The sequence below is a fragment of the Aythya marila genome, assembly GCF_965140915.1.
Source record: "Aythya marila genome assembly, chromosome: 11".
Taxonomy (NCBI): Eukaryota; Metazoa; Chordata; class Aves; order Anseriformes; family Anatidae; genus Aythya; species Aythya marila.
The window spans coordinates 2,973,849-2,992,472 of NC_139052.1; the positions used below are offsets into that span (position 1 = coordinate 2,973,849).

General features: G+C 33.6%; 1 protein-coding gene across 1 annotated transcript in view; it reads left to right on the forward strand.

Annotated features, from left to right (window-relative positions):
- The first annotated feature begins 2,764 nt into the window (after positions 1-2,764).
- Positions 2,765-18,624, forward strand: part of UNC13C (unc-13 homolog C) — a 156,078-nt gene continuing 140,218 nt past the window's right edge. Inside the window, exon 1 of the mRNA XM_082769053.1 lies at positions 2,765-5,929. Coding sequence (XP_082625179.1) covers positions 2,962-5,929 — 2,968 coding nt within the window. The 5' untranslated portion in view covers positions 2,765-2,961. The remainder of the gene's footprint in view (positions 5,930-18,624) is intronic.

An 18,624-nucleotide genomic window follows, 5' to 3' on the forward strand; every position in this document is an offset into this window, starting at 1 on the left:
CCATAATGATAATCTATCTGGTGTTCAGATTTGCAGCTATATACACATGCTTCCTTATTTCTTAGATCTTTAACCTACACTAGTATGCTTCCGTTTTAAATTAGTGTATTAATCTTTACCCAAAACAAAGAAAAAAACAACAAGCTATAATGACTCAAATTTGATTCAACCTGAGGAAAACAGTTTTGGAAAACCAGTAGTTGACAGAGCAATGATAAGTTGTAAACTGATTAACAGGTCATATGACTAATATACATGTAGCTGAGATCAAATGTAACTTGCATGAGAGAAGATAAATATGCTCTATTTAGCAGATCTGTGTGTTTGACAGTACAATTTTTAATTTCCTACAGTGTTGTCAGAAACTGGGTTTAAATGGAGTAATGAATTTGTAGCTATTTATAGTATTTTCAATTATCTCTGAAAAAGCATAGGTCAGGCATTGGATTAAAAAAAAAAAACAACAAAAAACAACAAACCACTATTTGTGGCTATGAAATCAAGATTCTTCTACAAAGGAGTTACTAAACCTTATTTAAAATGAATAAAATATTCCAGATTCCAATGATAACTTTATTATTTCTAGATGTTTTCTAGCCCAAGAGAATAAAAAAGACTTCTAGCTTGTTTGTACATTGTTGGTTTGAAATCTTTTCAATGAGAAGTATGTCCAAGTCACCTGAATGAAGTTGATATAAAAGGCCACTTAAAAACTATGGGTTTTCTGGGCAGAGAAGGGAGGCAGTCTCTTCAAGTTTTTGTTCAATAAATGGTTACAGAAATTCAGTTTTATAGCTAAATGTTTATCAAGTGTGTCATCTTGAAACTTGCCGTTGATATAGAAAAGTATTCCAGGGTGGATCCATCCTCTGCTAACAACATGAAAACTAGTCAGCATTGACTCTAGTGAGTGAGAGCTTTGTAATATTGAGTTTCTATTTGCATGCCTTGAAAATTGCATGCAGCCGCATTGAGCACTCTTTTCTTCCAAACATTGCTTGCTCTTAATTGACTTCTCATACTCTGAATTCAGACATAAAGCATATTTTTAGCATGCATGGGTCAGCACAGAATTGGTAATATTTTTTTCTTTCCAGTTTATTTTCCACAAATAATATTTCTCTAATAAAACAGGCAGCAACTTTGGGAAGGACGAAAAATATATTCTTGTGTTTGTTCTTGGTCTGCACGGTTTTGTTATAAACTGGAAATGAAATGTCTGCTTACATCATCTGTTCTAGAACTCCAGTAGCCAACCAGGCTTTTGCCAGCTTTTCTTGGGCTCTGTTAAACGTGGTGCCTTTTGCTTTTGCTGTATGAATGTTATTTGTTTGCTGATATCAACTGTAACATAAGTAATAGTAAGCTCGAGGAAGACAAGTCTCATCATGAAAATACCATATTTTGAGGTGTGTAAGGAGATGATAATGTTTCATGCATTACCATGCTGTTTGCAGGCCAGGAGAACAATTCATATCCCTTAGCCCTCTTATGTTACCTCAGAGTAAGTTTTAATGTTCGTGTAGCCTGTATCTAAATAAACTTCTTATTCTGCCAAAGAATTTTTAGATGGGTTATAAACTGAACTGGTCATTTTAAGAACTAATTTGTTGGATTTTTCTGAGCTATTTGTCTTGTTTCTACCCTTTAGTTATGAGACTGAATGATATGCTGTCAAAAAAAAAAAAAAAAAAAAAAAAAAAAAGACATCTATTTGTCTTTAGAATGTATTAATTATGTTTCATACGGAATAAATATTTCTGTTACTGAAAATAACCTTCCAGCTACCTCCTGGAATCTATTCTTACATTTCTTTAGATGAAATTGTTTTACTGTTGTAATGCCATCTGCTTTTCTCCTAAGACTTGTAAATCATGTTTATTTCTCTTACCTGTTATGTGTATTTTTTCCCTGTGTCCAGCACAATGTAAAACTTAATTTGGGTGACATTGTTTTATCACTTGCCTTTATCATTATCTATTTATTTTCTGTAGTGTTTTGTGTGTGTGTGTGTGTTTTGTTTTGTTTTGTTTTGTTTTGTTTTTTTGGGGGGTGGAGGGGAGGGAGGATTTGGGGGGAGAAGGATTTACTGTTTGCTTTTTTCCCCCTCACTTTTTTAAAGAACAAAACCCTTGAAGGCATGCACACTTCAAGTCCTGGCTTACCATAGCATGTATTAGTCTGGTATAAAGACAAGAAATTTATTTCTCAAGATATGTCGTGTATTCTCCCATATAAGAATAAAAAACAGTAATTCATTCATACAATGCTAGTTTGCACCAAATTCCACCTTGTTACAAAAGATAAACCAAGAGAGACCTTTGTACTTTCTATTTTACTAGCTAGGAACAACTTGTTAACCTGAAAATTGTTGCCTACTACTGTACATTGTATGGATCTAAATTGAATTATCATTACTCTGAAAGAAAGCAAACAACTTTAATACCAAGTTTCAGGGAATCACTGTACAATGTTAATGTTTGTAAATGTATCTAATTCTTTTATTTGTAAAAGTACTTGTTCAGAACTACTTTCAGCTTCAATAATTTTAAAAAGTTTCGTCCGGACAAGTATAAGGAAAGTATAAATAAATACATCCCTTGTAACGCAACTAACATAAACAGTGTTTAACAGTACTAATGTTGGCAGCAATAGTAACATCATTCCCTCCTTTTTAGACACTTCAAGAAGCCATGCGCAAGAGAGTGAGATTTTACAAGACATACAAAAGACCTTCAGGATTTGGTTTCTAACAAGCAGATGTGGCTTTTTAGTTGTATTTTTGTTGTTGTCTGGTTGGTTGGTTGTTTTTTCCTGTCAAATGCTACCAGAACATCACTAGTTTACATATCTAGAGTCTCTGTTCATTAAATACTGGCTGATGATCCTCTTGGAGATACAAATATTTGTCTGGAGCAAAAATTGTGTTTTCTGGAAACAGGTTAATATAAATTACACTCCATGGTTTCTGCCCATCTAAAGAGCCTGATCTCATCTTACATATATAAGATTTGCAAAGGAATGTTTACAAAGAAATTGGGAAATAGTACAAAAAGGAAACAGAGTTGTCAGACTAAAAAGGATCAAGACTTAACTCAGATTGGACAAACAAAGAATCCAAAATTTTCAAATGCTTTAAAAAGCACTGTTAAAAAGATTGCCAAGTGTCCATCTGCTCGCAACTTATCAACTGAAGAAGAGGAAAGTAACAGAGAATTTTCACTTTCTCCAACATTCAGTTACAGAGTTGCTATTGCCAATGGACTGCAAAAGCCAATTTTTGTAACAAACGATAACAATGAAGATATAGTTCAAGATCTGTCTTCAAATGATAGTTCATATTCTGAATCATTAAGTGAAGTAAGAACTAATAGCAAGAAAAACAAGTATTTATCATACACAATGCCTGTGAGACGCAACAGAAAGAGTTTAAGTAGCCTTGCACCATCTGATGGCAGTTCTGATGGAGAACGCACTTTACACACACTGAAGCTGGGAGCTTTGCGAAAACTAAGGAAATGGAAGAAGAGCCAAGAATGCGTCTCATCAGACTCAGAACTAAGTACATGGAAGAAAACATGGGGTTTAAGAAGTAAATCTCTAGACAGAACTGGTCATCACCAGAAATCAAATACTCTTGAACCCGGTTTCAGTTCAACAGGTTGTATTAGTCAAACCCATGATGTTATGGAAATGATCTTTAAAGAACTTCAGGGAATAAGTCAAATTGAAACTGAACTTTCTGAATTAAGAGGGCATGTAAATGCCCTGAAACAATCAATTGATGAAATTTCTAGTAGTGTGGAAGTAGTACAAAATGAAATTGAACAATTGAGAACTGGATTTGTACAGTCCAGAAGAGAAACTCGAGACATACATGACTACATTAAGCAGATAGGCCATCCGGGAAACAAAGCAAGTCTTAGGTTTCTAAATGTGCCTGAAGAAAGGCTTGAAAAAACTGAAAACATAGTTTACAAAATATTAATAGATAAAATGGGGTTCTCAGAGGCACAAAGCACTATTAAAATTGAGTTTGCCCAAAGACTGGGGCAACAAAGAGACTGTCCAAATGCAAAGCCAAGACCTGTTCTTGTTTACTTTGAGTCATCACAACAGAGAGACTTGATTTTAAAAAAGTCTTATAAACTTAAGGGAAGTGGCATTGGAATTTCTACAGACGTTTTTTCCCATGACATAAAAGATAAAAAAGAAAAAGGAATGCCTTCTTCACAGACATATGAGAGTATGGATATGAAGCTTTTAACAATGGAGACAAAAACTAAAATGCATGATTGGGAGTCACCTGACAGTGATAAAGACTTGGAATCAGATATAAACAAGAACAGTTATGCAAAATTATCTAAATCAGCACTTCAAATAAAAGCAGGCATGACAAAGGGGAATGCTGAGTCCCCAAATACTAAAGACCTTAATAGAACTGGTGATAATAATACCTTTGCAAACAGAAAAAAATATGATAATCAGTCAGCGGAATTTGACAATGTGGAAAAGCAACCAAAGACCTATTATTCAGACATGACTCCTCTATGGCATTTGCAGAATGACTTTGCAACACCAAAACTTAGCCGCTCAGAGTCCGATTTCTCAAAACTGTGTCAGTCCTACTCTGAGGATTTTTCAGAAAATCAGTATTTTAACAGAACAAATGGCAGTTCACTGTTGTCTTCCTCAGATCGAGAACTTTGGCAGCGAAGGCAAGAAGATTCTGCCAACTGGTATGGCAGTTCCCAGGAACAGACTTTTGTCCAAGATAACCAACAGGACTCAGAGCAAAATGAAGTAGAGAACACAGAAAACATTGACAATGGAGTAATGGACAATGGAATAATGTGTGCATCTAGAGACAGAAGCCACTATAGTGGTTCTCAGCTTTCTTTACATGATGATCTTTCACCATGGAAAGACTGGAATCAGTTGGAACAAGGGGCAGATTTGGGCCTAGACTCATCCACCCAGGAAGGTTTTGTGTATGACATGAGCAGTCCTTCAGATCAACAGACAGATTTTGGAAAGTGTCAAAGTTCTGATCTCCAGTATGATACTGAAAGCTATGATTTTACCCTTGATGGAACTTCTCCATCATGTCCGGGTCTTGACAGTGAATCACAAAGTCAGTGGACTGGTCAGTATGGTGATTATCAGGAAACAAATTCTAACTCATCTTATCAGAATCAAAACAGATTGCCTATGATGTACCGAAGTCAGAGTGAGCTACCAAGTGATGACTCAGAAGAAGCACCTCCTAAATCATGGCATAGCCGATTAAGCATAGACCTTTCTGATAAGACTTTCAGCTTTCCTAAATTTGGATCTACACTTCAACGTGCTAAGTCAGCATTAGAAGTAGTTTGGAATAAAAGTACACAAAGTTTAAGTGGGTATGAAGACAGTGGATCATCTTTCATGGGAAGGTTTAGGACTTTATCTCAGTCTACTGCAAATGAATCAAGCACAACACTTGATTCTGATGTTTATGCTGAGCCTTATTACTATAAAGCAGAGTATGAGGAAGACTTAATTGAACCACCCGGTGAGAATGAAACAGACTACGTTGAAGTAATGGAACAAGTCCTTGCTAAACTAGAAAATAGAACTAATAGTAGTGAAACGAGTGAGCAGGTACAAGAATATGAACTGGGACAGTCTTCATGTGGAACTCCTTATGCAGTACTTCCAGAGGAGGAGTATGATGGACAGTTTGACAGTTTAGTCAGTGAAGAGATATTGGAAGTTGAAACTGGCATGGCTGCTCATATAGAAGTAAAGGAAGATGAAAATCAGAATGTCCCAGAGATGTTTACTGAAACTCCGAAGAAGAAAATAATACGACCATCATTCAAAGAAGCTGCTTTAAAAGCATACAAGAAACGAATGAATGACTTGGAAGAGCAGATCCTTTCTGGAGGTAATTTTATTTTATTTTTTAATATTGTCTTTTAAGCAAAACATTGTTCTCAGGATCAGAAACAATACCTTACTTTCTGTCTGCTCCTGCTTCCTTTGAATTTGGTGACAGAAAGTCTGTCTGTTTCTGGGTTTGTTCATAGGGTGAAATAGTCCCATGGAAATCAAAAAGCTAAAATTATACAAGTGTTTTGAAGGAATTTTCTGGATATGTCTAAATAGAAGTTTACAAGCAATAGTAGTGCTTTGAATTTATTACTTGAAAATTAAATTTTGCAAGACTTAAACACTTATTAAAGAACTAAACAGCGAGTTATTCTTAGTTTCCTTGGTATACTTGTAATCACATGAGCAATGCAGAATGTTCAGATACTAGTGTTTCCTTTAACAGTCTCCAAGGCATGATTGATTCTATATTCATCCTGATAAGCTGTGTTCTGCATCCTGTATGCACCCCATAACTTATTACAGACTTGTAAGAGTGCAAGTCTAAACTGATTTAAATTCTGTCCTTAGTTGTACTGACAATCAGCCTTTAAATGAACGGTCTGTCCTCAATAAATAAATAAATAAATGGGGCAGGGGAAATAAGAAGGTAGTGTAAGGGGTAACGTCTATGTATAAGGAGGTGGGGGCAGAAAGGACTCCTGTATTAGCAGACTTCAAAGCAGGCAATCATATATATATCTTAAAATCTCTAGTAATACACAAAAATAGTGATTTTCAATATTAATTTACACTGTAATTTTAAAGTAATAACATTGTTTGTGTTTTTAATTGGGATCACATAACTACCATAGCTAGCCAGATGGTAATTGTCACCTTGCAGATGGTAATTGTCACCTTGACTGAATCTTTGCTTTCTTTATCTACATTGCAAAAATAATCATCAGATACATTCATTTTAAAGATGAAGAATTGTGCCTTTAGCCAAAGAATGTATTAGCAGTAATTAGTGTCCAAATCTTGAGCTACTATAAGGTTTCTTTTGTACATGGAAAAGCACTTTTATAATAAACTTATAGTCAAATTGAAAGTGTGTTCCACAAACAATTGTTAATATGATAGTCTGTATTAAATTTTATTTTTGTATTCAGATAATGACACTAGGTTGTAAATTTGTGTTTTGCAGATACATTCCTACAGTGCTGTGTTAGACACTAGATGATGTATATATGAAAAATCAGCTAACAATAGCTAGTATTTTCTATAATTTTTCATGATTTTTATGAGGTATTGTGGGGTAGGGGGAACAGCCTTTGTATGTAGTCACTGTTCTACAATAGGAACATAAATGTCTGAGGATCTAATGAAAGAAAGCACACAGGAAAAATGCAAGCTAGCGCATGTTGCTTCAAATATTTGAAGTCTATGTCTTAGTATATGTGATCAGATAACATACTGTAACTAGAAAATGAAAATTTTGAAGTTACATCTCATGTGATCAGTCCTTTTTAATTCCTTTAATCCAGCAGTTAAAAAAAAAATCTTTCAGTCTTTTAGTCTATAGACATTCTTTTTTTTTCTGAACTGCTAACACATTTCTTATAGTATAATTACAGATAAGCCAACCAAAATCTAGTTTATGAAAGTGCGTTGTAGATTATGGGTCATAAATTGTTTTCATGGTTAGATGGTGTCATACTAGGACATCCACATTCATTTTCAATGAAATAGAGAAGGGTGTATACTAAAAGGTTAAAGGGAATTTACATACAAATTTCTACAACGGTACTTCTCAGATTATCCTGACAATGGCATTCATTAATTTTTGAGTAGCAGTTCTGTTTTCTCTTCACACTTTTTTTTTCCACTCAAAGAAGAAGGAGATGTGTTCCACATAGATACTCTGCCTTATTAGTCACTGGTTTGTTAAAAGTACCTTCAGGTCCTATAGTATATTTGGCTATGCTTATTAACAGCATAGTTTTCATGTATTACGTCCAGTGGATGAATGTGATATTTTACTTTTTAATGTCTGCAGAACACTTAAGAAGTCTTTAAACTAAAATGTTTAAAACACTCAAAATATTTCTCATAATTGTAGTAATCTATTAAAAGAATACATTACTTGAACTCTGCCTTCTGCTGAGTGACATGCAGTATTATTACATTAAAATCTTGATTCTTCCTTCAGTGAGCAGGATAACTTATAGACTGTCTATTCACAAATGATGGGATCCACAAATCAAATCTCAAAAGCCCTCTGGACATGGTCCTGGGCAACCTATTTTTTGTGATCTCTTTGAGCAGGTTTATTAGACAAGTTGACCTTCAGAGGTCCCTTACAACCTCAACTATTTTGTGATTTAAATAATAATAATAATACATTTTTGGAACACTTTGCATGAAGTCTTTGAAGAAGTACCTCTTAATGTCAGTTTGTCCTCTAGAAGAAAACATGTTTAACTTTAGTTTATTACTTGAATTGTAAAGAAATTTTGTTTTGTTATATAAAACATTTTGCAAGATCTTAAGGAAGTTTTATGAAACACACAAACTGTACACTTTGTAGCCTTTCAGTTTTCACACTATGGCCCCTTTCTTTACATGTGGATTCATGCATGTCTGGAGAATACTAAATTAATTAAGCAAATAATAGTTTGGGGTATTATATCTTTGTAATTTGCAGGAGCAATAATACCTCTAAGGAAAAGTGACAAACAGCTGATTTAGATGTTATATTACTCTTTATGAAAGGCTTTCTGACACTTACTGCTTTGATTCATAGTCATTTTCTGGTTTATTATCTGTGTATGGAACAGTGCTTGCTGCAGATCAATTCCCTGAATTCATCTTAATTATATAACCAGAGCATCACCTATTTTTTAGTGAATTGTTTCATTTGTCCATGTAGTCAGGAAAGAGTAGTAAGCAATCTGGCCAACCAGAGATATGGCCAGATAATATAGTAGTGTTGTTTCTCCAATCTAGTGCAAAAGAAAAGTATCGAATGCTGCTGTTTTCATTCTAGTAATGCATTAAGTAAAGTTCTTGAATCTTTGGTACATAAATAATGCATCAGTGTGAAAGAGTCTTGTTGGATAACCTTATTCTCTAGCTAGATAGAAAAAATATGCTATGGGCTGATTGCTGATTACATCAGGTTTTTGGAGAAACACTGGATTGAGAGTGATAGAATATGTGGATGAGTGGAGATATGACCAATATACAAGTAATCCTTGGATTTAAAATTCTGTAAGGATATAGAGGCATTGTAATGATTCATGTATATTAATGGAAAGAGTTTTTATAGAAAAAAAAAGTTTTTATAGAGCTTTTATAGAAAAAAGTAGAGAAATTTTAGTCAGTGGTTTGTTTCATAAGCAAGAAAAACTTTTACCCTCTTATTTATTGTTCCAGTCCTCACTTGTTACTTTCTCTCTTTCTAGATTTTGCCCTATTGGCTTCTTTCATTCCATGCCCATCTTGTTCTCCTTATCTTTTGCAGGTGCAAATAAGTTTCTCTCCTGATGAAACTATCACTCTGGGTAAGCTTCCAGAGTTGCATGCACTCTTGTGAGTTGCTTCTAATGATAATAAAGACTTCCATCTGTGAAGGATAGTTTACAATCAGTAGCTTAATGATCTTGTTGATGAAGATTTTGCTGATCATTTGGTGACTGAAAAATCTTTTGGTCTGGAGTTTCTGCTACAGAGTAACCCGTTTGATTGTCTATGGTTTCAAGATAGCTGAACTCATCTTACTCTATGAATACACACACTCACTGGCAAGTCAGATTACAGGGGCCAGGTATGGGATCTGTGTTAAACAATGGGTGAAAGTTGCTTTACTTCTTGTTCTATAGGAAGAGATTTGTATTATATTTTGTGGTGTCTGACTGGAGAACAGAACTCTCAGAGTCAGTAAAAGCATCTTTTTTTTTTTTTTTTTTTTTTTTTTAATAAGTGTGAAGGAGGAAAATGTGATGCTAACTTTTGAAACCAAACCAACCAGTAATGCATTACTTTACTCCCCTTGCAGTGTGGTCATTGTGTTCCAGATTAAGGAAAGTTTTCAGCAATATATTACTTACATATATTTTAAACTCTGTCTAGTCCCACTATGCTGTTTTGAAACAAGGGTATGCTTTCTTACTTTGATAGCATTTCTAGTCCCCCTCCCCTTTTTCTGGCAACTGTTTTCTGGAACTGTACGCATCAGGTTATTTTCTTAAATAGTATTAGCTTTAGAAAATAGTCTAGCCTTGTCTCAAAGTACTCAGTCTTTTGTTTCTTTTGAATCTTACCTCCATCATGTATTTTTAATATATTTGTGTAGGTACATATATTTATCAGTTAACTATATCTAACTATACTTAATTGCATTGTACCAGTTTTGTTGTATGAATACGAATCTTAAATTTGGATTTGAAAACATCAGTGCTGTGCTCCAGATGAAAATCAATTGATCTACAATTGTTTAGTCATGTTATACCCATTCAGGTGGAAACAATAAATAAAACAGTTGCCTTGGTCACAGCACTGCATATTTGTTGGTGGCGATTGTAAGGAAGGAAATAGAAACCTGTTGAAAGATGAGGTGTTTTTTTTTTTTTTTTAATTATTGAAGAATTTTCCTACAGACCTGTCTTATTTCTTGACTGCTTGAGGTGACTGTTGACTGATTAAAATATAGCTAATTATTTGCAGTTTTTGTATGCTATTCTTATAGAAAAAAAATATCTTAGGAAGCTGGAGTAGATTGGGTAGGGGATGGTTGTCTAGTGAGATGGCAGAATTTTGATTTGGTATATAAAATAATACAGTAATTAATGATAATAGATTTTGTTTATCAGAATGTATTATGCCAAAAGAAGCTGTTAATTCATTGATTTACCAACTTAGCAAGAACAACTTAATGTGAGACAATCTTTTTCTTACCGCAGTATAAAAAGGGTTGTCAGTAATGGTGGTTTCTCCCCATTTTACTTAGTCTTCTGTTTTCACAACAAAAGTAATAGATTGTATTGTAGTCCTCTGAGAAGCCCCTCTAGAAGGCACAAAGCATAGTTGTAGATGACTACAAGTTTCCTTCAAGTTTAGCATCAACTTTGTACTAAACAGTGTATTAACAGTGATTTATTTTTTTTAATATATCCTCTTCTCAGCTTTCAGGCATAGAATAAGTGGGAAAAAAATCTTCGTGAATGAATGCAAGTAGTCTTTGTATCATCAAGAAATAATAGCCCACACAGGAATATTTTCAGTTAATATTAATAAAAGCTAATAGCAATACCAAACTCAGGTTTTCTATTTTGTCTCAAAATGTTAAAAAAAAGTAATTAGTGAAGAAAAGAAAATGTTTTGTTTTTATTTTCTACTATATGCCTAATAGATTTATTCCTTTTACCTGGAATGATGAAAAACTGAATTAGCATAAGGGCTGATTTTGTGTTGTCTGTGGCTGATATAGTTGATCTAAAAAGAAGTAACCAAAAGTATGAAGTATACAGAGCTGTATTTGGGGATGTAACTCAACATAACATAATTCATCATAACATACTTCAACATAACAATCTGTTGTTCTCTTCATATGTAAACAATATAAGCTGGTAGATTACAGAGACTTTTCAGCAGTGTAAATACCCTTTCACACTCACTTCAAAAGGTGGTGACAGTGGAACAGATGTATTATGTAAACAGGCTTGGTAAGAAATTATTACACTTGCTTTTGATTTGAATAGATTAGTTGCACTGAGGAAACAAGATTTATAGCAAGTTATGGAATCTATTCTTTAAAAACCTGTTTAATATCTCTTTCAGAAAGTATCATAGTGTTCTTATGGCAGACCGAATTTTACTTCTGTAATTCAGGCTTTATGTTTAACTGAAATCTTTGGATTGTAATAATGCATCTCTTTGAAATAAAGGATAGTAACCAAACTGAGGTTGAAAAATGTAGCTTAGCGTCATAACCCCTACTGAATCAGTGTGCAATATGTCAGGAAAATATGTGTTGCAATTACACTTAGTTTTGCTAACTTTCTCTGGGATATCTGTATCTGTTCTTTTACCATCAATAAAACACATAGAACAAACAAACAAAAAACACAAACACACATTCTCAATCAGTAAAGTTTAATATAAATATCTGAATTTTCTTCTTCAATAAAGTCTTTTTAGAGGATAAATTTTTAAATTTTTTTTTTGTTTGTTTGTTTTTGGAAATGTAAGTAATTCATTAGAACTGCTAACTTCTTTCACCAAAGAAGTGTCTGCTACCCTAATTCTTGCAAGTACAGAAAACTATTTAACATTATTTTTATCAACTTTAGAATATTTGTATTTGAGAACAGATTTAAAATAAATTTTCTAGAGCTGAGAGAACCTGAGGATAAATGTCATTTCCAATGACTTATTTACTCTGATTCTGCTGTGGAAATGAGCACAAATTAAGATTTTATAACCAAGATTAAGAAATAGTTTTTATTTTGTTTAAAATATTTAAACATTGTATGTCAATCACCACATTTTAGAAGCAAAATATCACTGCGTCATTTTATAGACCAGCTTCAGGATAAGAAAAATCTTGTTAAAACAACTGGTTGAAAAATACCTAGATGTGCATTTTGAAAAATGTAATGTCTTGGAAAACACAAGTTAGAAAATATGCTCAAATCTGTCTCTGATCTATTGGGGAAGGCAAAATATTACAGTAAAGTGCAAAGATGAAGAGATTTTCTGTTTTGCTGCTGAAGAGTCATTCTAACTACTTTCATGGGACAAATTTTCCCATTATGCACATGAGCCAGGTGATCAGTAGAGCACCTACATGGTTGTTTCTCCTTGTGCCTAGGAATAGTAGAAAAAATCTGAAGCTTTTCCGCTTTCATCTGATGTAAAATTATTGCCAAAAGTGATGAAACTTCGTTACCTGTGGTATGTGCCTCCTTGATGTGTAGAGAGTATTCTCAAGATGGTTTGCATGAGCAGAAGTTTTGGTAAATCTGAAAATAAAGACAGAGTTTATTGATAAATATGTATCTCTAGAGAAAAAAAAAAAAAAAAAAAGAAAACACATACAGGCACTTACACTTTTATATTGTGAATAAACAGCATTTTTAAGAGTGTTTTTTTCTCTTATACTTGCCTTATGTTAAATTCTTATACATTCTGCTGAAAATAAACTAATTTTCATATTAATAACCACATCAAGAGAAAGCTTTTCAGGTTTTCAGGTCCATGTCTTCTAGTTGTTTTGCTGATACAGCTGTTCACGAATGTCCTTGATACTATGGTGTATGGAAGTGTGTGGTGTATAAGTTAAACATTAAAAACAAAAGATGGTTGAACACTGAAACTACTAAGCAAATAGTAGTAGATAGCATGCTGCTGACTGATAAGCTGGTAACTTCTCTGCAGTTGACTTATGAAACTAGTTGGACTTCTTTATGTTACACCAGAATCTTGGACATGTGATGTGGCAGAACATGATTTTGATTCTTCTTGTCTTTGAGAGTTGAGTTCTCTTGATCACAGAGACCAAACAGCAGCAAAAGATTCACCAGTGCCATCGCAGATTCATAACTACTGAATGGGTCAAAGTATCACCAATGCAATTGCAGCCTCACCAAAGAAATTGTTGTCCATCAGCTGCACATCTACCAAGATGGAATGAGAAGAGAGACGTGATAGTTCTTTTGTGCTCTTGCTGCAGCACTCATCATTCCTAGAAAATACAAATAAAAATAAAACATGATCATAACATAATGTTAACTTTTTTTTTTTATAGACAAGAGTACATAACACTGTTTCCTATTTTACACTTTCACATCCATACCTTTTTCTTGTGATATTTTTCTTCCATCTTTTTTATAGTGCACTGTATGCAGAGAAACGTTTAGTTGTTTGCAGTAGTTGTTGACATCCCTGTGTGAATTTTCAACACCACTTATTTATGTTCAGGCAATTTGCTATTAACAGTGATCTGAGCAATATATAACATTTTTTTTATTCTTTTTTTTTTTTTTTTTAAAAAACTACCATAGGCAGTGTATTCTTGTGATCCTCATGTATAGGCTTGTCAATAGAAATCATACAGTAGTAACTGTTCATAAGAAAAGAAGGCAGTTCAACTACAATTCAACAGCAGTTCATTCCCTTGTGTTGTGCACTTTTTGTCACAGCAGGTATGAAGGAATAATTGGAGAGTAAATGGACCAGATGAAAGTGAGCAATGCCAGAAGTGTTTAGCTGTATGATTTATTTTTGTTAAAAATAATGGGAAATTGTAGATATTTTTCTCATGTATTGGGAGAAATATATGCTGCCATGTTGGTCTTTTTTATAATAAAAAAAATTAAGGCTATTTCAAATATTTTCTGGCTAAAACATAGCAGATCGAGTTTCCAGATCATGGGAAAAACAAAAACAAAAAGTATATTTGAAAAGCTTCTAACTACTTTTTATACCTACTTATATCTCACATATTTCTGTCAGTGTCATGTTCTTGATTTCTTTGAACTGTAAACTGAAGGAGTGGAAGGATAGACACAATGGAGTTTTAATCCATTCTGTGAGTCAAGTCTGTTTCATACATTCTTTTAACTTTTTGGAAGTCTCTACAACACATCTGGATATCTTGTTTTAGTGATTTATAACATACAGCTGCAGTTGCTGTTTTCTTAATATTTGGCATAAATCACCATTGTTCTAAATTAAGCCTAACTTTTCACAGGACTAGTGCCAAAGCAGTGCAATAGTATGTAAGGAATATTTTGAATTCTAACTCCATCCTTTCAAATACTTGCAACCCATTCCAATTCAATGTTTTCTGCAAGCTATATGAAATTCTGTTCAACCAAATTGCCAATGAGAATATTGTCTAAAATTAACCTATATGATATTGTGTAATAACCCACGTGATGTTTCTACCTCATGAATTGGATGGAATTACTCCCAAATATCACAATACAACTGTATGTTGTTTTCTACCAATTTTATCTTTAATCCGTTTATCTTGTATACATAAGAGAATGTAATTTTAAAAGAAATTTCAAAAATCATATTAGCCTTGAAATATTTTAAGTCTTTTCCTTCGATCATACTAGTTAAACCAGTTTCCATATCAACAGAAGAAAATCAGGTTTTTCTTATCTCAGTAAACAATGTGGTGAATCTCAGGATTTTATTCTATTGATTATTATACATTGACTCACATTTTCTTCCACTAATGCCAGTCTTGAAATCAGTCATAAAGTTTTCCAGTACATCTGGTTTTGAACTTTTGAAAGTCATACTTAAAGAGCTTAAAAATATTCTAGATAGTTTCTTGCACCCTAGCTAGGAAGTGAATGCAATTCCACAGGAGAGCTACCAACAGCAGCTGTGAACAACATCATAGTCTATGGAATGTGGCTTTCCCAGGCCTTATGTTCTGCTACTTTGTTCTCAAACATAGATGTGCATACAGTTCTTCATCTTTAACAGTAGGATAATTACATGATCTGTAGGTGTGCCACCATTAGCATTTTATTTTACAACAGGATTACACTTTGGAAGCAAATCTCCAATTGGAGATTTGGTTTGACTGGATGGTCTGAGTGTGATTTGGATTTTATTTTTTTTAACAGTGGGTCCAGAACAAACATTTCCCACAATACCAAGATGAATGAGTCTGAACTAAATGCCCCTAGAACATTTGTTATGTGGACACTTTGGTATTCAGCATCTACTTCTTTGACCTTCTGGTCTGCTCCTATTTGCTACTGCATGCATAGTCTTTGTTGCCCAAGATGCCAGCAATCTGTTTCCCAAGAAGCCATATATTTTTCCTGCCCTGACCTACTGTCACCTCTGTCTATGCTGCTACTGCAAAACAAGCTGCACATCTCAGTGAAATCCTTTATAGATAAAGTTTGTTTTACCATTCCCCTGGGTTTTGGATTTGGAATAGTGTGCTTAAAATGCACTCTGCATTTTACTCTAACATCACTGTGACAAGTACGAGAGTGTCAAGAAAGCCAAGTCTTTAAGTGGATTTTAGTTTGAGACCACCAAAAATTTAGAAAAGTTAACATCATACCAATGATTTATTCTTTCAGAGGTAAATTTAAGAAGCAGGTAGATGTATCTAGTAGCTGTTGGAAGATAACAGAAAACAAGAACTATTATAAGTTTAATGGGACTCAATTTCTAAGCACCAGAGATGTTTTTAAATCATGTCTTCTTCTTTCAGATTTGCCAACCAGTTTGTTAGTAAAGACAGTTGCAGCTTTTATCTCCACCAAGCTGACCTCCTGCTTTGGTTCTTTTGGTTCTCTGTGTATCCACTAGTAATTTTTCTACATCGTTGCTAGTAAAGCGCTAGCAGCAATTCTTCCATTTCTCCTGTCAACCAAGGTTTAGTCAAGTTTGACATTCTCTTTGTCAAACAAGCACTCATCTCTTTTGATGTCTTAGCTTTAATATTGTCTTTCAGGCATTACATAGTATGTCTTCCAGGAATACGCTTCAGCAACACAACATTATCTAGGCATCTCTATACTGTAATATTCTGTTCTTTATGGATAATATCAGCTCCTGGGTACAGCATTTATTATTTTTGCTTGTCTTAATTTGTGTTGTTATTTTGGACAATCTAAAGTGCTTTTGTTTGGACTTGGTTTTCTTTTTTTTTTTTTTTTTTTTCCCTTTCTTAGCAATTTCATACTAATTAGAATTGTCCAGCTTAGACTATTCACTACTGACTGGCTGCTTTTACACATGCTATTTCTATTGAACAGTTGTATTTTTTATCTAATTCCAGCAAGTATTATGTCTAAAGGGTTTCCTTTCAGGAATGATGTAATTATCAGTCAGTTTGACATTCTTGGAAGAGTTTTGTAGAATTAAAGATTAAAATTATACTTTGAGAGAATAATGAACTTTGTCTTCTTCCGATTTGGTGTTATACAATTATGCATACTTACAAGAGTAGAAATTTAGGGTTATGTATTCACAATAGCTTCATAATCATTCTGAATAGTTTAGATTTTTTATTACCTTAATCCAGTTCTTGTACTACTGGGAGGAGGGTGAACTAAATTTTTGCAGTCATGAAAGAAATTGTATTATGATGATGTTCTGCTGTTCAGAAAAATGCTAAAAATATAATAATGACAAAAGGCTTGAAGGGTCACTATGACTGATGAAAAAAAAAAAAAAGTCTTCTAAACCTCTTTTGTATAAATATTTCTAAAGGTTACCAGTGAGGCTATTGTCTAGCTGTATTTCTGATTTTCTAATGGTATCAAAAAAAAAAAAAAAAAAAAAAAAAAAGTAAATTTAGATCAGATATAAGGAAAAAAGTCTTTATTATGAATGTAGTTAGATACTGGAATGTTTCCTAGAAAAGTTGTGGATGCCCTATTGAGGAAGTGTTCAAGGTCAGGTTGGATGGGAGTTTGAGCAACCTGATCTAGTGAAAGGTGTCCCAGTGCATATCAGGTGTGTTGGAACTAGATCTTTAAGGTCCCTTTCAACCCAAATCATTCTACAATTCACTTCTATATCTTCCTTGCCTACTTTATCTTTCATGTTGGAAGACGTCATTTCAGCATCATTTAGAAATTTCTTTTATGAATTTTAGGTACAGAATCTAATTATGTTGTATGAAGAATTCGCGTTAATTATGATAAGTTAAAGGTGGTGACATAATGCTTAGAATCAGAAAAAACAGACCACATGTTAATTTGAAAACAGTTGGTAACAGTGTAAAGTTCAGATTTTTCAAGATCTGTTAGTTTTCAGACTAAGATTGAGTAGTAGTTATGCAACAGAAACACCTGTTGGAAGTTTTATTTAGCCTTCTTCAAAGCAGGTATGCTGATATATGGATGGAAAATCACTTGTGGTCTTATTTGAGGGGACTGAAAGAAAGCAAATCTGGGATGGTTAGTCCCCATCCAAGGTCTAACTTAATGCAGCAGATACATTTTTTAACAGAAGCCAGGATTTAGTGGGTGTGTTAAAAGTTATACAGCCTTTCAATGTCTGGAACTTTTTATTAACAGGAACCTTAAAGACTAATAATTTTACCTTATGATTATTTTGAATTTCTTGTTTACTCAGAACTTTGTGTCTGCTTGTGGGAAGCATATGGAGTGGTATAGATAGAAAAAGGAAAGTGTAGAGGCAGAAAGGAGTTAGAGATTAAGTGGTAAAGATTGGTAGAGAGCTGTAAAAATATTCTAGCTAAGCAAGAACACTTGAAAATACATTTTGCTAAATATTCCCTAAGGTTGTCCTCTCCTTCCTTAAATGCATTTGTGTTCTATCAACAGCTATTAGGAATACTGCATAGAAAATGACGTTATTTGAAGAAATGTGATATAACTAACTATCGTGTATTCCCTACTTTCGTTAGTGATGTTTCATCTTTTCTCCTTCTTTGCATTAATTAATTAATTAACTTGTTATAATTAGATAAACTTAAATGGACAGCAGGTCCATTGTACCACTACAGTAAGCATAGCTAAGTTAAAACAGCTTTTCTCTTTTTGCCTTATTTACCTAGTTAATTATTATTGAGTTTGAAACTCTCAGACTGACCAACAGAAGTATAAAAGGATTTTTCTTTTGCCTTTTGTGTTTGACGTTTGTAAATATAGTTTTCAATAGTAAGTAGCTAGATGACCATCCTACTCTTGTCGTCCAGGTATATTGAGTATGTATGTATATTGCGTGCATCAGGCTGAAATAGTAACAATTATG